This window comes from Schistocerca serialis, chromosome 12 (genome assembly GCF_023864345.2).
Source record: "Schistocerca serialis cubense isolate TAMUIC-IGC-003099 chromosome 12, iqSchSeri2.2, whole genome shotgun sequence".
Taxonomy (NCBI): Eukaryota; Metazoa; Arthropoda; class Insecta; order Orthoptera; family Acrididae; genus Schistocerca; species Schistocerca serialis.
In genome coordinates this window covers 144,690,975-144,717,740 of record NC_064649.1, presented here as the reverse complement: position 1 = coordinate 144,717,740, position 26,766 = coordinate 144,690,975, and the positions used below count along the sequence as shown (strand labels likewise).

The window sequence follows — 26,766 nt, the reverse complement described above, 5'->3', positions numbered from 1 at the left end:
TGTTTCACATCTTTATATGAGATTTTCCATTAATCATAAGTTAATATTTTTCATTTGGAGCCGGGTTTTTAGTAAAATTGATAAAAATTGCAACTTATTGTGGTCAGATGGCTGCACTGATTTTTGCGTTTAAGTAGGTCATTTGACGCAAAATTTAATGCTTTATCATTTTGGTAATAGGGAGGTTGAAAACGTGGATTCAGCAGACTCTCAACTAAGTGCGCGAGATACAAAACTAAAATCTCAACCTTAATTTTTGCTAGCAAAAAATAGTTCGTTACTGAACTAATTGGCAGGAACTGCAAATTGATACCAACTGCAGTTGTAAATTTTACAAGGATTTAGTAATCCAGGGTTTATTGCAACAACATTTGGTACCTGAGGTAGGGTTAAAGGCAGTTGCATGTTTCTGCATGGATACATTTGGTCTAAACACACACACACACACGGCATGCAAAGGTAGCGAAGTTTTATTCTCTTCCATCTGTGGGCTTTTCGTTTCTAAGATATAAAGTGGGACAAATGATTTACTTCCTTGTTTTGTGCAGCACTGCTACCAACACTTGCCATGAGGTAATGTTGGGAAAGAAAGTGGTTGTAAGCTGCTGATTATTCACAGCCAATGAGAGAGTAGTGGGCAGACATCTTTCGAAGCAAAAGACCGAGGAAAATTTTCGCATTGTTGTATCAACATGGATGTGAAATCTGCTACACATTCGGAAAGGAATAGTGGTGTCCCTTACGACCGCTGAAATCGTGATACATTTGGGGACAAAAGTCCAAATATTTGTGACAACCGAGATTATCTTACTGGCTACACACAACAGATGCATTGCCAACCTATGAGCAGTACAGGAACACCACTACCTGGCACTGGCCACAGTATAGACTTTAGTATAGACTTTAGTAGCCTCACGAACTTTACTTGGCATTCACATTTGTTGGCTTCAGTCTCGCAACCTGAAGCTTCTCTACGTATCATTCTGTTGGAACAACCAAGGTTTCTGCGAGTGAGGGCAGTATAACACTCTAGCTGAAAATTGTATTCTTTTGTGGAAAAAATGTTTATCATTGGCAACTGGAAAAAATGTATCATTGGCAACTGAATTAAGCAAAATTACATGCAGAGATTAAAATAGACATTGTTGTTGACTTGTTTTTGTTGTAACAGTGGAAAACTGAATTAATACTTGCAATGGCAAGGCTTTCATCTTGATTTCTTTCTGTGTAGGTGTTGTGTGCAACCATTCTCATGGTATTAGTTTTACTACATATCTTCTCGGGGTGTGAACATTTTAAAAATGAGTACAGAAGGGTCCTGTGTCCTGTGTAGTAGAAGTTACATGGTGAAGAAATTGCTGAATCATCTCTACAATTTAAGCTCTGTCTCTCCATAATCACATAGACCTAATACCATTTGTTTTCACTGTTTTTTATCCAATTTGTAAATTTTCTCCGCATAATTTGTTGCCTTAAGACTCAACTTAATTAGATTTTGACGTGCCTGTTTGGCTCAATACCACTTGATTAAAAGATGTGACAATAGTGCTTTGTGTTTAAAATTGGCTTTGTGTTTGTACACTCATTGAAAAGTATTGAAGTTGTTTTGTGTGGGCTTCAAAAAGTGCTGCACGGGAATCTCACATCTACTGATTGCATTTTGTCAAAATGTTATTGATGTGTAATTTGTAGAGACTGCCTTTCCCCATAGCACTGTTAATTGTGCTGTCACTTATTTTTGTTACTATAGTTGATGAACCAGTCCCAGAACTAAGCTCTGACTGCAGGAACATATGAAAGCTGCTGTTCTGTGTTCTTCAGTTGTGACAGTTGTGCCATTAACAGCAGCAGCAACTGTTCTTGAAACCTGTTAGTGTGCCATTGTTGTTAATGTGTTCTGTGTTGTAATAAATTAAAAAATGTACACATTAAATAATGCTGTGGTTGTTCTGAGTGTACCCAGAAAGAGAATAGTAAAAAGTGTTTGGGGAAATCCTATAAGTAAAATGTTAGAACACTGGAATGAAGTTGGGTTATTAGTAGATAGATATCTCACAATTTACTGTATGAATTTCCATTTTATTTCTTCGGCTGTTGTAAATAGCTGTTCTCTCTGAATTTTGCATGGTCTCTTGTATTAGTTTTGGAGCAGAATTTAGCGTGAGGGTCTATAGATGATAAAATATTCCGGAAAGTGGTAGTTTTGCAGCTACTCTTTTTTAAAATTTATATTGATTTCATTGCTACTGGTGTAAGGGCTGTAACCCCTTTGTGAAGTGCACGTACGCATTTAAACAAGTTGCACCAAGACTGGATCTTCGTATCGTGACAAAAAAATAAGAACACCTATAGCCGCCCTTATGATTTTATTTTATTTTTTGTCTGCCAGTTTCAATGCTTCATTGCATCATCTTCAGGCTGTTTTGATGCGGTACAGGTTGATACGATCCCCATGCATAGCCCATCCGTTGCCAGCATTCCTGGATACGCAGATAATCTGAAACTTTCATGTCAGCACTCCAACCATCAACAGGTTGATCGTTGGAGTGCTGACACCTAAGTTTCAGATTATCTGCGTATCCAGGAATGCTGGCAACAGATGGGCTATGCATGGGGATCGTATCAACCTGTGCCGCATCAAAACAGCCTGAAGATGAAGTGTTGAAACTGGTAGTGGCAAAATAAAATCATAATGACCGCTGTAGGTGCTCTTATTTTTGGTCACGATAGTAAACGGCTGTTGTCCCAGAGACTTCCTGCTAAAAGGATGGACATACCAAAGCATCTTTGTATGTCTGTGAGCAGTGATGACGCCTGCAACTGTGAGACTTGGTTAATTTAAACAAGAATTAGCACTGGAGATTGAGGCTGTGACAGTGAACTATTACCTGAGAAACACAGAAATAAAACAAAAATACATCTCTGAATGTGGTTGTAAGTGTTTAAAAATCCTGCAAGTTTCTGTTGCTTACAGTCATCCTGCAAGTTTCTGTTGCTTACAGTCAAGGATGTGGAAGACTGGATTAATCAGGAGAAAACACAGTGGCTGTGTCCCATAATTTTTGTTGTTGTTTTTCTAATGTATTTAGCCGTTGGAAGATAACCTGTGCCATTTTCATATTATTAAACTGGCTTAATCTGCTCTCATTCGTGTTTATTAATTCACCTCACCCACCGAAAACCAAATAGAACCTTGTGTACCAGTAGTTTAGTGTAGATTTTAAAAAGCGTAGGGATATGAATGATCTATAGTGCTTGATTTCCTGCAGTCACGAAAGTCTGAGCCATGTTGTATGTCAGCACTCTTAATAATGGCAGTGGCAGTAACTTGTCTTAGATTGCTCAGAGTTCCACATGCATGTTCACAAGCTGCATTGTTTTTTTCTGCTTGGACTATAATTGCCCTTGCAGATATTACTGCAGTTTTGGACTACAGTGTAGTGTAACAACTCTTCCACATCATGAGGTTTGTTACAGCAAAATTGATATCAGTTCACAGATATGTAGGTTTAGAAACTGCAGCACAGATCAGATGTTTGCCTGTGGCTATTAGGTGAGTAGAAGTGATTGTAGCCAAGAAGTTAAATTTAGCAATGGAACTAGACGTTGGAGCCAAGTCCAGGGTCAGGTCAATTTCAGTAGTGTGCTACTCTAAATTGCCTTGCTTTCCTTGCCCTCTTCTGACGAGTGAGTGAATAAATCGAGGGAAGCATGCAAGTTCTCTCTCTCGTTCTCTCTCTCTCTCTCTCTCTCTCTCTCTCTCTCTCTCTCTCTCTCTCTCTGAAAGTAATTCTTACATACATAACTCAGTGTGTATCAGCTTTTAATTTACATGGTGTTCACAGCACATTCTGGTGGGTGTTACTTATTAGTATATTTATTGTCACAATTGAACAGTAAAATCCCCATAAGCAGAAGCAGCCATTTGACTTCTGCTGCTGGCTGCAGGCCTCATCTTTTGCTTGCGTAATATTCTTCAGTTAATGTTGCTTATTCAGTTTTGGAAATCAATTATCCCACTCCATTAGGCCATTGTCTTGGTCTCTTATCTCCTGGTATCTAGCAAAGAACTCCTTAGGTGCATCTTTCATCTATTTACTTGGCTACATGTCATACCAATTTATATTTCCATCAGAATAAAGCAGTCTATTCCACTGTGTTTCCGGATCGTTTGTTGGGTTTGGGGTCTCTATTGGTTGCTTTGTAAATGCTGTTGAACAATCCCCAGTTTTGTTTGGTATTGTATAAGTACCAGAAATCAAAGCTTCTAAAACATTATAATTCCCATTCCTGACTCATTGGAAGTTTAGTTTTGTATGCCGAATTTGGTGTATCAAAAGCAGTCACATTGATTTTTAATATTTTATTTCTTTGGCTCTGCATCCATTTATTGTCTTCACCTGTCCTAAATACAAAAAGCTTATTACAATTTTCTGACTTATTTTTTACCGATTAAAAATTTGTTTTAATTTTTTCAGCGTGTTTTACCTTAGTTTTGTTGGAATTGATTCTTAGGTCAGACTTGTTCTGTAAATTTCATTTAGTTTGTTGTTGAAGCTTATCTGCACTACAGGCAAATTGTAAAAATGTTATCAGCAAAATTAAGGTTTTTTAATTGAAATCAGTTTTCGACTGTTGTAATAAAGTTGAAACCATTGCACTGATAAAACTAAAATTAATTTTAAGTATATTAATTATTTATGAAGAGGCCAGTGAAAGTCTATAAATTGAAGGAAAAGTACATTCTATTATGAAACTGCATGTAACACATGGAAATGACTTGTAATTGAGTCTGAAGCAGTTGTGGGGAATAAAACTAAAACATAACTGGCAGTTGGAGAACTGATTTCAATAAAAATAGTTAATATTTGAATAATAACACGGTCTCTTAAAGGGCACGCTGCCTCCTGTATGAGACAAGGAGATTTATGTATGAGACAAGGAGATTTATAGTCCCTCAGTCTTTTTTCAGTCGGAAAACTTATTTTTAGAATGGAGAACAGTTTTGATCATGCAGAATCACCCTCCTTTCTCATTGCTCCCCCTGTCACCTCCGTTTTCTGTGTCCTGACAGTCCAATTAGAACTGAAGCCTTGCTTGATGATATTCTTCAACATGTTAAAATCAGTTGAATTGGAGTGGTTTCTCAGAGAAAGTAGAGATCTTGTTGTAACTAAGTCATAAAGTTTCTCAATTTGTTTAAAAAATATTTTTAATTCGCCTACATCCACATATATACACTTCACATGCCAATCTACAGTATGTGGCAGTGTGTACATCATACAGTGTTAATGATTTTTTTCTTTCCTTTCCCATTTGTAATGGAGCAGTGGAAGATGACTATGCACCTACACATACACTAATCTCTGCTGCGTTACTTTCACATACATGAGTCGATGGTGGCGGCATAACAATTGTATGGTCTCCTTTCAAAATGTTCCCGTTGGATTTTGATGAACATTCCTGCCACACCTTGTGCGATTCACAGTTATGTTAGAGATTTTGCAACGCTCTCTGAAATCATTCAGTGCTGTTGTCGTGTGTACTTGACAACCTTAATCATTGGCATAGTGCTCTAGAATCGATTGCAATATTGTCTAATATTTCCTGTAAGGTCCACAACACTTTCCAGGAACTCTGCCAACAAGTTGGTCTCTTCTATCCGCCCTCCCTAGGCATTGTTGTTCTATAATTTTGTTCGTGAGTTGTATACAATCCAGTGTGCAGTATTCTCTTTTGAGGCCAGCTTGTTCTTTTGCTCAATTCAAACATATTTATCCTATGCAGGTTTTGAATATCTTGAGTTACTAAGGGGAAGCTGTAAGTCAAAAGCTATCTGTACTCTCTCTCTCTCTCTCTCTCTCTCTCTCTCTCTCTCTCTCTCTCTCTCTCTCTCACACACACACACACACACACACACACACACACACACACACACACACACACACACACTGTAAATAGGAGGTAAAAACATCCAGCTTTGGGGAATCTTCTTTCTACATGGACACCTTACTTTGCCCCCACCTTAAACCATTTCTATAGAAATGCCTATCTTCAGGCATCTATCTTTTTTACACCTCAGATGACTTGTACAACACTTCTGCTGTTGTTTTGTCCGTGGTGAATCTTGTTGGAACTCTGTGGCTCTTATTCACTTGAGGAATGTTATTGTTCTCGTCATTGTTTTTTCTGATTCATCTCTTGAGCCATCAAAATGTATAAATACTCTTTCCAATGCTTTTACAATTTCTCCCATGTTATTGTGCCACCATAATTGTAAGTATTTGTTTGCATTCTGTAATACTACATGAAATACATTTACAAATTCAAAAAGTTCTCAACATTTGCTTGAAACTCATACCATCACTTTAAAAGTGCCATATTTCATTTCACATTTTCTTTTGCCTTCTTTGTGCTTGCAAAGTTGTTTAAGTAGAGCTGTTACATAATTTCCCATTTTATCTGTCTGCATAACTTTTTAGCCTTATACCTGTTATTCAGCAACTTAAATCTGTGATAAGATGCAGTTTGAAACAGTGAAAACTAATAAAAAACTGAAGAGATTGTCTTGCTTGTTTAGCTGTTATTACAGTGTAAATGGAAAATTCATGTAGCCGACATCTTTCATCAGAGTGATTCTTATGGTTAAAGTTTACTGACATTTCAAACTGAAAATGAAAGGAAATAATAATAATTTGTTGAAGATCATCATCTTCTGAAACCTTATCAGCTGAACCAGCACATTAAATTAAAGTTTGATGTAATTAAAATTCCAGTAGACTTCCATTGGTGTACAGATGAGGACTCCAGTGGGTGGGATACACACAGTTACTGCATAGAAAAATTGTAATCCTTTTAATTATACTCTTCTGTTTTCTTCTTCCACATCCTTTCTCAAGAATAAATTTAGAGAAACCCTGAAAGTTAGAGATTTGTACTGTATTTCTCCAATTCAATTTTTGCTATTTCAGCAGTTGGTAAGTGAACATTGTTTCTCAGAAAAACTTTTTCTATATTTCACCAGTCACATACCATATGATTCTTGACATATTTTTCCTGTAATACCTTCAGTTTCCATTCTGTGAAGCTCTTGAGGACTTTGGAACAGTACCTTGCATTTGGACAAAACTACATTTTAAAACTCCTATGCAGTTAGACTCTTTTGAATAACTTTTGGTCATAAACTATACTTTTATACCATTGCAACAAAGGTCCGACAGTTTCCATATCGTAAGTATGTAAACCTAATTTGTGATACGGTTTTCTGTTTATCAAAGTTTGTACACAATTGGCACTGCAATTGCAAAGTAGTAAATTGGAGCTTAGGGCGTTTTGCGAGATGTAGGTATTGGGCAGAAATTTCTCACCTCTATGCCTTGTCTTTAACATTATTGTGTTTTTGCATTGTGGATATGCCATTGTAGCTGAAGATTATCTTGTCCGTGTAGGAGAATGCTTGCTCATTGTTTTATGTCTGTCTGAACTGTTGATGAATTTTAATGCTTTCCTTTTTCTTTGCAGGAGGTTGGGAGCATCATTGGAAAGAAGGGTGAAATTGTTAAAAGATTTAGAGAGGAGGCAAGTATTTGCACTTATTTCATTAAGATAGAAATGAAACTTTTACTGAATTTGACTTGTATTTTTATTTTTATGAGGCTAAAAGGAAAATATAAATATTTTATATGCTTGTGGTATGTTGGCAAATACAATGTTTGTGTGGTAGTCCTCATAACTGAGCGTTCTGTTGACAGTTCTGACAAGTTAATTTTAATGACCAGTGGTGGTAGTATATTATTTAGTTGGATTACACAATGTGAAACATGTACCACACATGTTGTTAACAATACTAAGATGAACCCTGTACATCTACCAACACCCATCACACCCGTTTTTTTCCTCCCCAGTTTTTGTTTTTTCACACGATTTGTCAGATACTAAACGTCAACTGTAGTAACATTGCTGACTGAACTATGAGAGCCAATCTGATGTCCAATCATACAGGATATTAAATGAGATTATACAGTGATGAAAGTTCTAAACTCATGATTAAGGTGAAGTAGTTGTTGTTTTCCACTGTGATCATTCTATTTAATGGTTTTTAATGTTTGCTAAATGTCACTGGATGAATGTCTGAAACATAAGGGAATGTCTTCAGCTTGTTGTTATTCTGCCTAGTCTACACTTGCTTTGTGTAATTGAAGACTTGCTCACTCTGAGCCACGCAGTTATTTCATCTGAATATCAGAATAGGTAACTTTTTCTCTTACAGAGAGACCAGATCCTGTGAACCACAATTTCGGACGTTAATCGGCATACTAATCAGGGCCACACAAAAGTAACTCCTGTAAAAGTGTCTAGATCACTACCATTTTTGAACAAAAATCCAGATTGGAGATGGACCAGTAGGAATCGAAATAACCCTTTAAAGTAACGACTAACAGTATGGAAAGAATAGATTGCTACTCACCATATAGAGAAGGCATTGAGTAGCAGAGATGCATAATGAAACATACTGGCTGCGATTTGACGCCTACTCTATATAGTGAGTAACAGTCTATCTTTCCCATATTGTTGTTATATTCTAAACTTCCCATTGTTAAAAAAATGTAAATTTTTTTACACATGTCAGGTCTGCAACGTAATGGTTTCCAAGAAATTGAAACATTGATTTCAATTATTGTGGGTATTCTTAGGAAGGTAAAAAACTAACTCAGGCAGTAGTAATATGTTGTAAGGCTTGTGTTCCTGTCACAGTCAGACAGGTTGGACATAGATTTGAACTTGCACTCCTTGCAGTATATTTTACTCACTGAGAAAGTGATCAGCTGTGAAATTTTATAAAGTAAAACAAACTTTATTGTGAGTTTCAAAGGGTTTTGCAGTTTTACTAGAATCTCACTCTTTTTGTTTCTCAAAGATGTACTAATTGTCATTTTGTTGTGGTAAGCCTTTGGTGTGCTGTATAATACTTACCATAGAAATGGAAAAAGCGTATAAATCCCCTGTACGAAGCACAGTTGATGAATACCATTTCTTGTAGAGTGAGATCTCCAACCCAGTGCCTGTTGGGCACCAAACTTCATTTATGTTTATACCTTGACGGTGAATTTAGACGCATCGTGCATGTGATAAAAATGGCATGTGTTATTGGAGCAGACAGCTGATTATGTACGAGGTTTTGACTTATTATGTTTAAAAAATATTGTAGTTTGAACCAATGCTCATAACTAAATTTTCTCTATTTTTTGGACTTTTAACATATCCACTTGGCTTGAAACCGGCTGGATGTGATGACGTTTGACGTAGGGCTAAAAACAGTGAAAGTGTAATGATCTAACTTCTTTCTTAGAAGTTACTTTTGAATGACCACTGAATGGTGAAAGTCACTCTGTCACATTGTTATGAAATTTCTTTCACTCCCATGATTTCAGCAAGAGAGATATTCAGTTTTTATTCTGCTGTTTTTGTTGCATGCACATGGTTTTTAGATTGTTCTGCATTATCCCCATTCATCAAAACATTCTCAAGTTTATACCGTATCTCTAGCACTTTTATAATCCATTTTACCTTTCCTGAAGTCAACCAAACTGGTCTTTCTCATGCATACGTCAGGTTTTCTAATTCTGTATAATTATCAAGTGAACAGCTTACTTACAAAAGATAACAAACATTATAAAGTAGTTTTGATGTTTGTCCAGTCTTTCTGTCTTGTCTTATGGGGAAAAAAAGCACTCCGTCTTCAGGCCACGAGTGGCCTACCGGGACCATCCGACCACCGTGTCATCCTCAGAGGAGGATGCGGATAGAAGGGGCGTGGGGTCAGCTCACCGCTCTCCCGGCTGTGTTGATGGTATTCTTGACCGAAGCCGCTACTATTCGGTCGAGTAGCTGCTCAATTGGCATCACGTGGCTGAGTGCACCCCGAAAAATGGCAACAGCGCATGGCGGCTGGAAGGTCACCCGTCCAAGAGCCGGCCACGCCCAACAGCGCTTAACTTCGGTGATCTCACGGAAACCAGTGTATCCACTGCGGCAAGGCCATTGCCATATTTATGGGGATCTGATGGAATTATCACGAGAGACATATATCGGTGTTGGCGAAAATAGTAATTCCTAAAATTAACTGTTTTTAGTGTGCTGATGATATTCCACTGATTTCAGGTGACTTATTTGCCTCCATTTGCTATGTCAAAACTGGCAATTTTATTCGGATTTTTATTGCTTTCACTTCAAACAATATGTACTCAGGAATGAACTTTCCTCAGATTTTTGAGGTACAGCTGCCACTCATCTTTCCTTCCTTCTCAACTTGAACGTGTGCTTTCTACGTATTCTTAGTATGTTGACCTAATTTTAAACTTCAGTGCAGTGAAGTTCAGACACCTTGCGTCCATAATCAGTTTTCTTTCTTTCTTTCTTTTTCTGCACCCACTTCTTTTGCCGTGTTGTTATCATACATTCTGGTTTTACTTGTTTCCATTTTCTGTTGATTTCATTTGCGTAATCTTTAATGCTTTTATCAGTTTAATATTTACTTTTATAGTTCCTGGGTCAAGCCCGGATTTTATGCTGTGATAAAGTATGTATCCTCAACTATTAATGACACAATGAGATGGCAGAGTGATAAAACACTGGACTAAAAAAAAACAACTTGGGAGGCAGTGGTTCAGATCCCTGTATGGCCATCCACATTCAGATTTCCCACAGTTTCTCGTAAAGTTTAAGGCAGTATCTGGATTGCTTCTCTGACAAGGCGAAGGTAAATATCCTTTCCCTTTATTACCAAATCTGAGCTTGTCCCCAGTCTCTAATGATCTTGTTGTCAGTGGGACATTAAACCCTAATCTCTCTCCCTTCTTGAACAGTGTTTGTTCTGCTATCCAATATGTGGCTCCAGAATCTTTGTGTAAACATTATGTATTCTGTAATACAGCTGCACAGTAACTGTGAGATGTGAAAGCTCTGAGGTATTGACACAGAGAAGTTTATAAAATTACAGTTCATGATTCATTGTAGTAGGCAGGTAAAGCTGTCATCTGTGTCCTACTCCAGTTGGCAGGGATCAGCTTATGCCAACTCAGCTGTTGCTGATTTCTTCATAAATGCTCAAAGCGTATCAAAAGTATATCTATTTGTTGTAAAGTTAGTTTGTTACGACCAGTTGACACTTGTTAATGAACTCTAGTAGATGGCTGTTATAATGTCAGTGTCTGTCCCAGATCCCTCTATTGTTTCATTGACTAGTGATGAATGGTATTTGAGCAGGTTGTGTAAGTCACATTGCCATGCTGCAAGACAAATGTGCATGTGTGTGTTAGATGTAACAATGAGTTTCTTGTGTATAACAGATGGTGTTGTCTTGCTTAACTTAACTAGATGTCTGATTCATAGTTTGTAATTGTGGGGCAAGCCAAACGTGTGAAGTGAAAATAGGAGGAGAAAGAATGTTGCATAGCAAAGCCCACAAACTCTTGTACTTGGGGAGGAAGTATTTTGAGAAAGAGAATGGACATGGTGAGCTTTTACTTCCTGTTTGCCCAGGTCATAAAGAGGACCAAGGCATCTTTAAAAGAAAACAGAAAGATAGTTGTAATGATAGGGAAAGAACAGTATAATATAGACTGACGTGACAAGGCTGAGGTCACCAGGAGAGCTTTGGACAGTTTTCAGAAATACATACTTCACTGTCCTATTTGTAAGTGATAGCATTGGCCATTCCCTTCCCTTAACAATCAAAAGTTGCCCATGTAGCTTCAGAAAGACGATCTTAAAGGCAGCAAATTTTCATTGTGTGCAGCGGACAAAGACTAAGGCTTCAGCTAATCCATTATTAACAGATGTAAAGCATTAACAGAAAGGGCAGATATTGCTACATGGTGGTGCAGATTTGTGGAGGATCAATGGTGCGAAATTCAAAAGTTTTTTGCAGTTAGATAAAATTTGTGTTAGCGCCAATGATAGTTCAAGCAGTGCAGAAGAAAATCACTGTAGTATCTTGACAGCCATGTGAGTGGTGATTCACATTGTATTTTCGTCTGATTATAACTGTTAATATATTGATAAAGTCTTTGTTGCTCATTGAGGAACAGTGCAGTTATTTAACTATGGATAGAACTGCAAATATTTGATCAAACTGTGAAAATAGTTGGCATTTATCTTGTGAATACAGAGAAGTTCTGATTAAAAACTTTCTCTACTTGAGAGGGCCCCCATGAAAATAAAGAGAGATTGTGGAATAGTGAAACTTTGTGGAAACGTTCACAAGGACATGCGGAAGGAAAATAATGAATCAACCATTGAAAGAAACTAGTTTTAATTATCACATGAGAGTGTATCATTTGTTTTCCATGCCAGTGTTTATGTTACTTGTTACAAACATTGGTCAATGTGATCACTGTCTACATCCATGACACCCTGGAACTGCACTGTAGATAACATTTCACAGTTGTGTGCAGAACTTTTCAAACTGTAGACCATGGAATGTTCACCCTGTCGTGACACACTTCGTGCATGACTTGAAGATCGCACATTGCGTCCAGCGTTCTCAGCCAGAGCAACAATAATCTCTTCAATAATTTGTAGCGCAATTGGCCGTCTCCCAATAGAAGTTCTCAAATTGTCAATGTCTAAATCATTTTCTTCAATCCCAGTGTGGAAAAGAGACCTCTCCATATTCCTTTAATGCATCAGTACTTGCAGAGAACAGCAGCACAATTGCTGTTGCTGTGATAAAACAGTTTTGCCAGTAAAGTCCTTTTCACATTGTCAAGACCTGTGTTGCCTGTCTGCAACTGTAATGCACACTGATGCTTGTGTTTCAACCCTATGCTGTCATATCTGTACCAGTGCCTGATGGCAAGCCATTACACTAACACTACCAACAACGCAAATCCTACAGCAGGCAGTCTGAACATCATTCCTCTAAAGTTGGGCATCCATACAGTTATCTACACTGACTCAAGTAGTGAAAGTTTAATTTTAACCACCCTGCATAACAAATAACTTAAGACATTTTAGCGTACTTGCCTCTTCTCCTTGCCACGATTCGCACGGCTCTCCACAGCCAGAGGTTAAAGTCCACCCTCGCCATGGGTGTGAAGCCTAGGGACTGATGACCTCAGCAGTTTGGTCCCACAGGAATTTACCACCCACCACCGCCACCACCCGCCTCTTCTCAATTTTTTGAATTTATGTATTACTTCCCTTATTTTTCCGCAAGAATATATGAGCTGTAGTGACATTGTCACCTGACCACGTGAACTGTCAATACCATCCGTTTTTCTCATGACCTATAGGTAAGGAATAGATAGTGTAGCAAAAGCTTTCAAATGCCCACAAGATTAAAATTTGATTTCTAACTGGAAATGTTTTAAAAATACTACTAAACATATGACTACACAGTAAAATTGTGTTGTTCACAAAATTTCTTGCAACAACCAAGATGATGTGTGTATGTAAGATAAACATGCTCGAACCTCTGAATTCTATTTGCATAAAACACACACACACACACACACACACACATACACAGAGAGAGAGAGAGAGAGAGAGAGAGAGAGAGAGAGAGAGAGAGAGTTACATTTATTATTTGTAACAGATCCGCACGTTATAAACAGAATGTTTAACACTTAATAATTAACTAATGTGTGTGAATTCTAAGACTTTGTTTCAGTGTATCTGTTCCTTCTTTGTACAGATCCAAAGTAAACATTGCCCCAGTAACTGGATTGGTCACCTATCTTTTATTTATTTACATTTTTACTTTGACATTACTGTAATCATTGTTGTCTCACCATTGAGTGATGCGACACAGAAATTGGCCTTTCATATTTACCTATTTTTGTGTGTGTTTGCATACACTATCTGGTTGTAATATCTGGACAGTAATGTAAGGTGTACACCATTTGCCTTCTTCATGGTTTGGACTATGCTGAGGACACTTTCCATGAGTTATTTGAATGTCTGGAGGAATGGCAGCCCATTCTTCCTTAAGAGCTGAGCTAGTGACATTGGACACTGGGTCTGGAGCAGAGTTGACATTCTAACTCTTCCCAAAGGTATTCCATTGGGTTCAGCTTAGTACTCTGGGCTGCTCAGGTTCTTTCAGGAATGTTGGTGTCCACTGACCTTTGCCTCACAAATGTTGCTTCGAGATGATGATTAATCATGGTGATACAATATTCTCTAAAATGTTACTCTGCTCTATGTAGTACACAATGATGTAAAGTGTGTGTTCATAGCCTTCTGCATGCAGCATTTTTCTTCAGCACAATAAGGAGACCATGTCCTAACCCTGAAAAACATCCCCATTACACCACCTCCAAAATCTCAGATTCACTTACAATATAGATCTCTCTACTGTCTTAGAGCATGTCAAAATAATTTTAATTAGGACAAGAGTTACATTAATTTTTTGTAACAGATTAAATTTTCCTGTTTGTAAACAGCTTCAAATTAATCATGTCGTGTTTCGAAAACTATTGATCTTCCAACAGTACTTTATGTTGCTTGTTGCTTACCAAAATTACTTGCTTGGCAACAAATTCTTTTATAATTTTTGTATTGTTGTTTTTCCTGTGTGTATGCTTCTAGAGAGGGCATTTTTATGCAGTTCTCACTATTCAACTTGTTAAAAGTACGGAGTTTAAAGACTGACACACACACACACACACACACACACACACACACACACACAACGTAAAAATTCTGAAATTTATGTATAGTATCAATCTCAGTGGTATCTCTAAGCAAGTCAGAAATCTCTTCTTGATTTTTAATAAGGCTCAGTATTACATTGGTTATTGAAACAGTAATTTTTGCTCGGGAAGAAGTTTCCTTCTTATCACTGCATGTATCATAAACTATTACACACATGAAATAACATCTTGGTGTCTACACAAAATGAATTATATCTAACATTCAGCTGAACTTACCATAAGGAGATGATGGGAGCTGGTTGAACTATATTCCTTAGTCTCACTAAAGGAAAGAGAAAGTGATCAAATAAATTCACAAATGCAAAAATTCAGTGAAAGTGAGATGTTCATTAAAGTATGCACTAATCGGACAATAGGAAAACTGCTTAATTCAGAGTCGGTCACTTGAACTATTGGTGTCACTGCTCAAAGTCACTGTATTATCAAGTCTTAGACATACTGTTGTAACACACCTTCATTGTTCTGTGCTTCCTGTAACACTAGTTTCACACATTCCACTACCTTTTACGAGTCTTCTTGTCACTTTTTCATTTGCCGCTTCAAAAGGCATTTCCTTTTAGTCAGTGTAAATTTTTTTCTGTAGCAGTAAAACATTTAACCTCACTCCAAATGAGTTTTATTGCATTAAAATAGCAATGGTAAGGAGGCATTCAATGCACTTAATGCCCATAATTTTTAGTATTTCACCCCCAAGACAAATTGGATTTTTCGACTTGCGTTACAACACAAGTTCTTAGTAATTTTGCCCTTGTCGAGTACTGTTAAACTGAACTTACATTCCTCTAGCCAGCAAACAATGTCTTTTTTATTTTTTCATTGCCTTTGAGTGCCTTACCTTGTATAATCAAATGATACAGTGTATTAACCATAACCTTGACACGACTCGTAGCGAGGACAGTTTACCAGTGTGTATCGTATCTGCTGCTACGAAGGTAGCATGTAGCTTTCTGAGCTTTTTTCTTGAATAATGTGTGTTTATTTCATGGCGAATTGCATATTCCTGTAATGATTAGAGTTTTGTGACCATCTCCTTGAGGTACCTCTTTCTGGTGTCACCAATACAGAGGACTTGCCCCATTCCTCTTCTGCTAAAATCTTCTTGCAAATTCGTAACACTGATCCTTCGTTAATTTGCTGAGCAACTACAGTTTGCCCCATTATTGAATCCAGAGGAACAAGAGGCAGTCCTCTCAACACTTTCTAAAGTTTTCTAGGGTTGTGCAACTTGGTCTGTCCCTCTTTTGATTAGATTTGTCACACAATGTAAGGCATGTGAACCACTGCTCACTGAGGACTGGCTGGCACAATGCTTTAAGAAGTACATGACGCTGCCAGTACAGCTCTCATTGGTTTTTTTGTGGTGTCCTTCATTGAACAAATGGACCCATCTCCTTACCATTGAATCACTTATTGCATTTTCTGTGTAAATCTTTTGACAAATGTTGACTGTCTTGGTGTTCTTTGCATTCAGAAAACGAATTATATATAATAGAGGGAAACATTCCACGCGGGAAAAATATATTTAAAAACAAAGATGATGTGACTTACCATACGAAAGCGCTCGCAGGTCGATAGAAACACAGACAGACACATACATACATACAAAATTCAAGCTTTCGCAACAAACTGTTGCCTCGTCAGGAAAGAGGGAAGGAGAGGGAAAGACGAAAGGAAGTGGGTTTTAAGGGAGAGGGTAAGGAGTCATTCCAATCCCGGGAGCGGAAAGACTTGCCTTAGGGGGAAAAAAAGGACAGGTATACACTCGCGCTCGTGCGCGCGCATGCACACACACATCCATCCGCACATACACAGACACAAGCAGAAAATGGCACATAGTGATGCATGTACCTTTGCAAGCATAATGTGTTTAGGATTACTGATTCTGGTTATTTTCCAGCCGCTGTGTTTTCTAATGGAATTGTTACAGCTACAGGTAAACAGATAGTGGAAAGTAACGTAAGTGAAAACAGCAAAAGAAAAGGAAGATTTATTAAGTTTGTGAAAAGCTTCATTTCTCACTCTGCCACCACTGCATCCATTGAAAGAATCTTCTGCACTGAGGGGCTTGTAAGCCGAAATTAAGAAATACTTGTAGTTTAGGACAGAGCAGAACAGAGCCGAAAAATTATTTAAGATCTAGGAATTTCTGCATGATTCCAAGGAGGACTAATTTGTACTTAGTCATAATGATTCTACATAAAGTTCTTCTCTGGAAGTCAAATGTTGTTTAACTGTTTCTTAAATTGCAAGAAAATTTTAAACAATGTTAATAAATTCTTGGAACAGTAAATAGTTGGCTTCAATAAATATGATGGCTCTTTCTAATTAGTCGAAGGCTATGTAACATTTTGTATGTTAATTAAATTTAGTTGCATTTTTGGAATTTAGAAATGGCGTTTAAAAATAGCTTGTGGTTTTTTTGGGGTCAGGTGAAATTAAAACAACCTGTTCATTCCCCATGGTCACTAATTTAGGAATTAGTATATTCCAACTCTGAAAGAAAGTAACATTGTCATATTAATAACCTGGTAGGAATACCACTGAGAGTAATTGCATTTTATAAATTTTGCAATTTATTTTTACATAGCACTTACTAACCTAACTATTCATGTGCTTTAGAAATAAAAATATGACTTGCAATTGTAGCAGCTCTATTACTACAGTGACCTCTGCCGCTTCATTTTAATATAATTTAAGTGTGAGTGCACAGATGTACACACGTCTTACCGACATGTAATCACTTATTAATACGCATAAAACTCTGGTTACACAGGCCGTAAAACTTGTTCATTGTCTACAATATTGTCTGGCAACATGTGGCCACACAAATTGAAGCCACATTTACTGCAACATTGCTGGCCTCTGTTGCCTGGAAGTGTTTGCAGCACTAAATATCTATGCCAGAAGTGTTTCAGGGGGGCCACAAAGTGGACAAATGGAAGATAGTGGGAATGAGTGTAGCTGTATTACTTTCGCGTCACATAAGGAATAGAGCAAGAATGAGAAATTTTGCTTCACAAGTGTGTTCTGTTTTAAAGTAAGTGGAATGTTTCAGAAAATTTAACTAGTAAGCTGATGTTGTTACATACCTGTTGCAAAATTTTAAGGTTTCAAATATTTTGTAGAAGCAGTTCGCCCAAGAATTGCTAAAACCAGTATGTACTACTTAAAACCCGATTATCCGTTACCCTGTGGGGTTTAGCTACTGGTGATTTGTACAGAAGTTTAATGTACCACTCTGGACTTCATTAATCACCAATAAGACTTACGGTACCAAAAGTATGCAGTGCTTTGATAGTTCTGAAAGACTTTATTAAGGGAGGTTTCAAATAAGAGTAAAATTTTTATCCTAATTTTATTTTCGTTGTCCAGTACACACTTTTGAAACTATAAATTCCTGTTTCTTGTGTGAGTCAATATAGTATGAAACCTGAAGCATCAAATGCACACCCTGTCAATGAAGAGCTGCCTACACTTCCACTCTTCCTGTGCAAGGTTTTTATCTCACGTCTGGCATGACTTTGAAGATTTGAGTTGTTTTTAGCTTGATTCTGAGATCATTGGCAACAGCTTGCCAGTTGTTTTTCGTATTGTGATCTTTGTATACATTGATTTAGACTTCTATAGCTCTGCTCATAGATGAATCACATTTATAAAAATTGTATTTTCTTGCTTCTACATTGCTGTAGACAACAAACTTCAATAACAAACAACTACAAAGTGTGTGGCATGCAAATTTTCAAACAAAAGCAAAACAATATTGTTTTCACTCAGACACGTGACTACAGGACTGTTGGTGAGAGTAGTATGAAATACCACACTTAGTTGAAAACACCAGCAATCACCAGTAAGTTGGCAACTACCTGCAACAGCCTACATCAGTTATATGGCAAATTTTTTTGTCTGTTGCAGCCCAGTTAAAGGCAATGTTGTTGCGGCCGAGTATTGCCGTAAAATGGGGCACTTCTAAACACAATTTAAGAAATTGCGATAGAGTATGTCAAAGTGCTCAAGAAATACATGTTCGGTACTATTTCAGGCAGATAGCTCTCTTAGACATCGTTTTTAATTGTACAACATTACAATCGTCCCCACCCCTCTAAAATTAATTCCAGTTTGAAGATTTCGCTACTATTCATTATTTGCTACATTGTCATATGCACAAAGCTGCATTGTCCCAGCACAACTTAGCTGCAATAAGAAATCGTCAAATGGGGTAGGTTTGAGGAACATGAAGGAAGCTGGATGTAGTAGTCTTAGGGCTCGGTGTTGGGGTCACCCCGAAGGAACAGGATAGGCATTTTCATCTGGTGAGCTTGTCTTAGGTGCAGACTGGGGAGGTTGCAAATGGTATATGATAAATTATGTGGTGCAGTCTGGGAGGGGTAGGCAATAGAACAGACTGCACAAAACTTAGTGGTTGTAGATTTAAGGATAAAGGTATCAAACTAGTGTGAAATGGTGGGGACTGTTGGTGAGTGGGGAGGAGGCGTTACAGATTCATATACTGAAGCTGAGAGCATTGTGCTCAAGAAAATATGCTCGGATGCTATGTGGTTTACTTATCTGTTTGCCACAATTTGATATTCAGGTAAATAGCTGTTTGGTGACAGCATGAAAGGTTGTAAAAGTAAAGTCGTATTCAGCCCCGGATCTAAGGTATTTCCGAACTGTGGCAAAATATTGATAGTGGTGCCTCCCCCTCAAGTGTTTGGGATGGGGTGTCAAAAATTTTAGGAAATAAAGTTTTCAAAAATATTTTCATTTTGTAGCTCACATCTTTCTGAAGAGTTTGATGTATAAAACATACATGTTCAGAGAAAGGTAAGACATGTTATTTGGTCTTAAGTGTGCCAAACTGTAGCATCAGACCTCTTCACACAGCATTCTTCTATCACACGCCACTGTATTTTGCTCTGGAATTCAAAGATGTATATTTTGTATCGAAGCCATCAAACCTATATTCAGGACAGTGGAAAGTAAAAATCCTGTGGTGCCTCTTATGCTCTCAGGCAGCCAATTTGACATCCTCTGATTATTTGTAACAAGGAAAATAAGAACTCCTGATAAAATTTGCACTCTTCATTGCCTATTAGCTAATAACTTTCTCTTTTGTGTGACATAGAATTTAACATAAGAAACATGAAACCAGTGAAGGAAAGACACAAACAAGGCGGTACACATTTCTTCAGACCTTAGGTCCCAGCATTTTTTCCTCTTTAATCTTGCTACAGCTTTACACGACGTGCTTACCCTTCTGCGAAAGAATCTTATCATCTCATCAAAGTTCGTCAAACTTTTTGCTACAAGAAAAATCAGTGTCGTCATCCAATACTGAAAAACCTGTTAATACAAACAGTACCCAAGACTGGTGTGGTTTCTCGACTTGATTACATCAGTTTTTTCACTTTCTGCTAGATAAAACGAAATAGGCCTTTCTAATATTGCAGCAATTGTAACACGTGGCAAATTAGCAAGACTGGCACAAATGGTCATTTTTATAACACAATAGAATATAATTCATGAAGCACCAATATCAAATGCCTATCAGGCCTACAACAAGCAAAAAGTTTTGTCTTAGGAAACAGTTTCACATTCCATTTGTACACTCCAGTTTCTCAAGTGAGAGATTGGGAAGTAGTAGTATGAAATTTATATAAAAATTAGGAATCATCATATTCTTTCATATAATTTGTATGGTGATCCCATTTTCTCTCCTTCCTTGTTCTGACAAATGTACGACGTGTTTTCCACACTATTCCAAGAATAGAACTTAAGTTGCTGCTACAACTGGTCCTTACTAATGTAGCGATCTGGCAAAAATTTTCTGTCAGAATGTCATTTTCTTGGATACGCCGAGAAGTTAATATGTAATCTTTCTTACCTGTTATTCCTCTTAGTTGTTTATTTCCACTGTGGTAATCTGAATCTATGGATTTCACAAAGAATTATAACGCTGATCATTTGCGCACCCAATTGACCACATAAACAGCAGCAATTGGCATTCACCTGTTAGGGTTTATTCTGCTCATGTCGTAGAGCCCCAGCCCCTTTTGTCTGCGGAAAAGTTTATGTCTAGACGCAACAGAATGTGTGTGTGTGGGGGGGGGGGGGGGGGAGAGAAGGGGGGGGGGGTGTTGATACCTGTTGCTGGCACATACCCTACTCCTGTTGAGTAGCACCAAGGTGGCTGCCAAACTTAATGTCCCCATCCGAAGGACAGTTCAACATCACCACCACCATTGTCACCCGCACTCACTTCATGGTGTAGTGTGGAAAGATTTGCAGTTTAACCTAGGGAATTGGTGCAAAGTCTGGAGATCATGAACTTTGCACAACCACCCCTCCTTCCCTTTGCTGGAAAGGCAATGGGAAAATTCGAAACACCTGTGGTGGTTTCACAGATACTGGCCATGCCAGGTGTTGCTTAATTTGAGTGATCTTATGGCAATCGGTGTATTCGACGAGGTGAGGTCCTTTGCGTATAAAAGGCAGAGTGTAAGTTTAGTAAGGTCAGTATGACCCAACCACACGCACTGGTAGCCTGCCTCAGATAGGGTAGGGTATGCCTGTGATGTGACTTGAATAGTATGTCCTGGATTGATGTATAGATCAGCTTTTGCATACTGGTCTTCCACAGGGATACGGTTCATGTTACAAGGAATTGGAGGTAGGCATCGCAAAGAGGTGTGGGAAAATTTAATTGAAGGAAATGAATAGAAACTTCTAGAAGGAACTGAAAATGTAACAATTTGTGTACCCAGATTTTTGTGTTAGTAATAGCCACACGGCCTGATGAAATTCTATTCGAACTTATTAAACTCCTTGATGAAGAAGGTATCAAAGTCTTAAACTGTTTAACACAATTTACGACACTGGTTATTACCCTGCTGAATGACTATTATCAACTTTCATTCCCTTACCACAGAAAAGGAATACGAGATGATCTGAAGATCACACTCATTAGTCTTATGAGCCATTCTCTGAAAATATTTCCGAGAATCATCGATCAGAGACTAGACGAAAAATGTGAGAAATTAATTAGTGAGACAGTTTAGATTTAGGAAAGGTTTAGGTACAAGAGAAGCAATAGTCACACTAAACGTAGTACAAAACTGCTACGATCAGGGTAAAAATGTACGCCTCTGTTTCATTGACCACGAAAAAGCATTCGATAGAGTGCAACATCATGAACTTGTGGAAGTTCTCAAGAGAATTCATAAGATGAGAAAGATATCTGCTGCATAGAGAATTTATATTGGAAGCAGAGAGTGCAGGTTAAATTTGATAATGAGGTTACAGATTTGGTCAGTATATGTAGAGGAGGCCGACAAGGATGCATACCGCACCCCTGTTATTTAACTTGCACTCTGAGAGTATTTTTCAGTAGGCACTTGATGTAGAAAAGGCATAAAGGTTAATGGAGTGTGTATAGACAACATTTGCTGTGCTGATGACACAGTATTGATAGCTGATAATTTAGATGACCTTCAACAACTTGTCAACATAGTAGGAGATTACAGCAGTACTCTAGGTCTGAATATTAACTTCAAAAAGACTGATTTTATGATTGTCACAAGAGAGTCTGACTCATTTAAAACATGCAAATACATGATTTCGAGAGTCTGTAATACAAAGAGTCAACGAGACTAAATATTCGGAATGTGGCTATGTGAAGACTGGTGAACAGACTCTGAAATAAAATGTCGCATAGAGAATGCCCGAAACACCTTCATAAAATTTAAGAATATTCTTACAAGCACAGACGTAGACCTAAACATTAGTCTGATTTGTAAAATGCTACATCTGGTCCTTGCTTCTATACAGCTCTGTAGGACGGATATAGGACAATTGATATGGGACACCAAATGTATGCTTCTACAGTTAAAAATAGAAGGGAAGATTGAAGGAAAAAGAAGAAAAGGGTGAAGATCATCCTGGTTGTCCAATATAAAGCAGTGGACAGGACTACGAAGTGTAGACCAGCTGTTGCATACTGCGGTTCACAGAAGAAAGATGCAGCATGTGGTTGCCAACATCCATTAATGGATAAGCAGCAGCAGAAGAAGAAGAAGAACTAAGAGATGAAGGTGTAGCTGTTCAAATGGCTCTGAGCACTATGGGACTTAACTTCTCAGGTCATCAGTCCCCTAGAACTTAGAACTACTTAAACCTAACTAACCTAAGGACATCACACACATCCATGCCCGAGGTAGGATTCGAACCTGCGACCGTAGCAGTCGCACGGTTCCGTACTGAAGCGCCTAGAACCGCTTGGCCACCCCGGCCGGCGGTGTAGCTGTGTTTGATGATAAAACCCACACTATATGTTGGCCTCATCTAATTACATTTGGTAGTTTCTGCTTTCTCTTGTGATTGTGATTTGCTGCAGTGATTTGCAAATTAAAAAGTAGTTGATTTGTTTGCATTTGTTACTGTTACGACAACACAAATCCCTCTAATGAAATTTCTCCACACGTAGGCCATGTATAACATACGCAGCTACTCACTAACTTAATAAATTCATTGTATAGAGTGCTAGTTTTGACGGAACTGCCTGCTTTAGTATAATAGTAATTTCAGTGCATAACTGGACTCGAAAAAGTTCTGTTTTACACTTTGGGCAGACACCGCCGCAGCTGTTCTATAGATGGCAGCTGTTGTTGAGTAGTAGTGAAATGTCCCAGTGAAGCTGCAATGAACTTTTTATTTAACATGATTGGATGAGGGTGTTCAGACCTCTCAGATCAGGCCAAGATTTTACACATACATTTCAGGTGCATAAAGAGTGATGATTTTAATGTGATACATACTAATGAAATAATATACAATTAAAATTATTTGAAATGATAATTTATCTAATATGTTATGGAGTGAGAACTGATGGTCTAGTACACTGTTAGGACGACGACAACAGTGGTGACAGTAAAAGGTGCAAAAGAAAAGCGAGATGTTATGACGAGCCAGTTCTGAGGGAGGGTACTTACTGTAGTGAGATAACAGGTGTATACATAACAAGGACAGAAGTTATTTAGTGCTCTGAAGTAGCGAGGGAGGATATTTTGGCTTGGTTCCTGCTGCGGGTGGTCGTTGTAATACTACAGAGAATGTTTTGGAATTGTAGGTTATAGAGACAAAAATGTAACAGTATATTGAGCAGTTCATTAAACTTTGTATGAAATTTTATTCACTTTGTCAGGTATCTGCGTAAATCAAAATAAAATTTGATGAGTTGTTTCACATCCTCTACTTATTTGGTCTAGTTGTGAGGAGGGCGGAGGGATACAGTGCACTGGATTTTAAACCTTTCATCACCGAAGCATGTGTACATGGGCAGTAGTAAGAAGAGTGAAAACATTTTGTTGCATTTGGCAAAAGGCTAGTTTTCCCACGTGAATATTTGAAACCGTAACCTTTGTGGCCAAACCAGTTGCTGCCAATTAAGTTGCCCTTAATATCTCTAGTGCATACGGTCCACGTGGTAGTAGCTATACGTACGTGTTTCTTATTGTTCCGGTCTTGTAAACTGCCGTACGGCCGGGATAGTGGTGTGCCGACCACTGGCTCCTCTCTATCCACATACGGTAGTGCCTCTGGGCCGAGTTGGTCCTGTCGGGTCTTCGAGGCCTGTTCGGGTGGAGTGTTGTTATTTAGTAATAGTGGTTTCCTTTGTGTGATGTGAATTTTTAAACTTTTTGGTTTCAAATTTTTATGTAGTGTCTAACAATCTTGAACAACATACCAGGTGTAAAAGGTGCTTAAGACTTATTTGGTATGATACCATGTTAATAAAGGCCATCCATTTTCATGTGCATAATTGAATAGTTAAAGTGAAGTGCTTCTTTTTCTTTTTGTAGTCTGGTGCAAAGATCAACATATCTGATGGCTCTTGTCCCGAACGAATTGTCACTGTCACTGGACCGACAAATGCAATTTTTAAAGCTTTCACCCTTATCTGCAAGAAGTTTGAAGAGGTAAGTAGAGATCTTACACACACAGTGCTGTGGGTAGTCAGATCGGTGCAATCTTCATCTTATAATTTTGAGCTAGTTTAATGGACATCATCATTGTGAAACACACAAAAACATTTTTGAACTAAAATGAGTTGGTAATGTAAATTTGACATAGATGTCTTTTCTTACATATTCTGCATACTGTTTGAAGTATTTCCATGTATTTATAATAACTACAGCACAGATATATTTTCTGAAATATTTCTGGTGGTTGTGTATGAAAGATATTAAAAATTAACTAGCATTAAGTTATTTCCTTAGAATGTAATGGGAGGTCTTTCTCTTCTTCAAGAAATGAAATAGATTAGATAGTGTTGCTTCAACTACAGATACTGCATTCATAATTTGTGCCTCTTAATTGAATGTGCATGCATCAGCTACACCCTTGCTGCTATTACATACTTTTACAATGCATGATCTTGGAGAGAACTGTTTTCTGTCTTAATGTGAGTTTGTATTGGTAAATTTGTTCCCTCATTAGTGTTACTGTTTTTATTCTTCTTTCTGTTGGATAGCTTGGATTATTTGCATTGGATTCTGCAGTGTAACTTTCATGCCAATGCCAACATTTAGCATTGTTTAAAGACCATAAATTTCATCTTCTCTGTGTAAGGTAAACCAGAAATTACTGCAAGGGAAACAGTTATTGTAATTAGATTTTACAAGTGGAAAGAACTTGATATCCCTGTTAAATATCTTTTTTCTTGCCTTTGGCTGCATTGGGAGATTTACTGTGAAATGCACTTGCACGTATTTCTTATCAGTTTCATTTTAATTAAACTTATGTGCCCCATGTATGTTTCTTCATATTTAAAGTTGGTCTGTAGCTGCATGATGATTTTATAGAGTTCAGTTTGTAGATAGCATGACCTCAGAAATGATATTCAACTGGGATATCAGAAAAAAGTATTTTTAGTTATTTTTTTGGTTTGTTGTGTTTGTATAATTTTCAACTCCCCTTCTTTCTTCCTCAGTAATTTATTTTTTTATATGTATGCTCTTGGTTCTGTGGCTATGGAACACACCTTCGGGATAACCCTTCATATTTCTTGATCAGTCTTCTTTTGTTCTTCAGATAAGTGTTGTTGTATTCTTCCTGTGTCACAGCTTTAAAACGGACTTTCTTTGCTATCATCATTTACCAAAAGGCTCTAAATAATGAACCAACAACATATCACATTTTTTCTAATTGGACTCGCACTGCCTTTACTACTTGCATTTTGTCTTTAATTTTTGTAAGTCTTGGAACTTGGAAGTTCTTAGTTTTGTTTCTACTCTGTATTTGGAAAATACTTTCTGTAAACTGGTGTTGGGCTTTGTTGTAGTGTGTGTACAAATAAAACAGATATATTACAGTGATGTAAAATTGTAAAAGTATGCCATATAGACTGCAACAAGGTTGCACAGGGTTAACAGAATACGCGGCCAGCTTAAATTGTTGTAAGTGTACTTACTGCACAGACTGTGTCCATAGCTTCAGGAACCAGGGAGAAAGTTGCCCTAGTAGTGCAGAATCTTGTCACTATCCTGTTGTCATATGCAGTTTCTGTTCGCACACCCTTCCAGCATATTGCTTTGACAAACCACAACAAACTCTGAATGCTGCTTGTCCACAGTTGGAACACTATCTAATAACACACATGTTGGTCTTTGAACCCCCAGTGGTGTTACAAGTTCCAGGAGATGCAGGGTGGAGGAGGGGGCGGTTCGGGCATCCCCCGACCTCCGATTACCCTGCGGCTCATCGTTCCCGCCTCGCAGTGTGGATCCCTCATTGGAAAGGGTGGCTCAAAGATCAAGGAGATACGAGAAGTCACGGGAGCATCCATCCAGGTAGCATCGGAGATGCTGCCAAACTCGACGGAACGTGCTGTCACCATCACGGGTACCAGCGAAGCTGTCACTCAGTGCATCTACCACATTTGCTGCGTCATGCTTGAGGTTAGTTTAAATTTTTTTCTGTAGTTTCTATAATGAAAACATCTGTTCCACAGTAAATCACAGATTTTTAGTGACGGGAAACTGGCGTATTTATT

At 37.9% G+C, this 26,766-nt stretch overlaps 1 protein-coding gene across 12 annotated transcripts in view; it reads left to right on the top strand.

Annotated features, from left to right (window-relative positions):
* Nucleotides 1–26,766, top strand: part of LOC126428097 (poly(rC)-binding protein 3) — a 503,159-nt gene that overhangs the window by 426,370 nt on the left and 50,023 nt on the right. For 8 of the 12 annotated variants that reach the window (XM_050089998.1, XM_050089997.1, XM_050089989.1 and 5 more), the window contains 3 exons: nt 7,522–7,578; nt 24,575–24,691; nt 26,393–26,671. In XM_050089998.1, coding sequence (XP_049945955.1) covers nt 7,522–7,578; nt 24,575–24,691; nt 26,393–26,671 — 453 coding nt within the window. The remainder of the gene's footprint in view (nt 1–7,521; nt 7,579–24,574; nt 24,692–26,392; nt 26,672–26,766) is intronic. The other 4 variants (XM_050090000.1, XM_050089999.1, XM_050089996.1 and 1 more) reach the window with 1 other exon arrangement.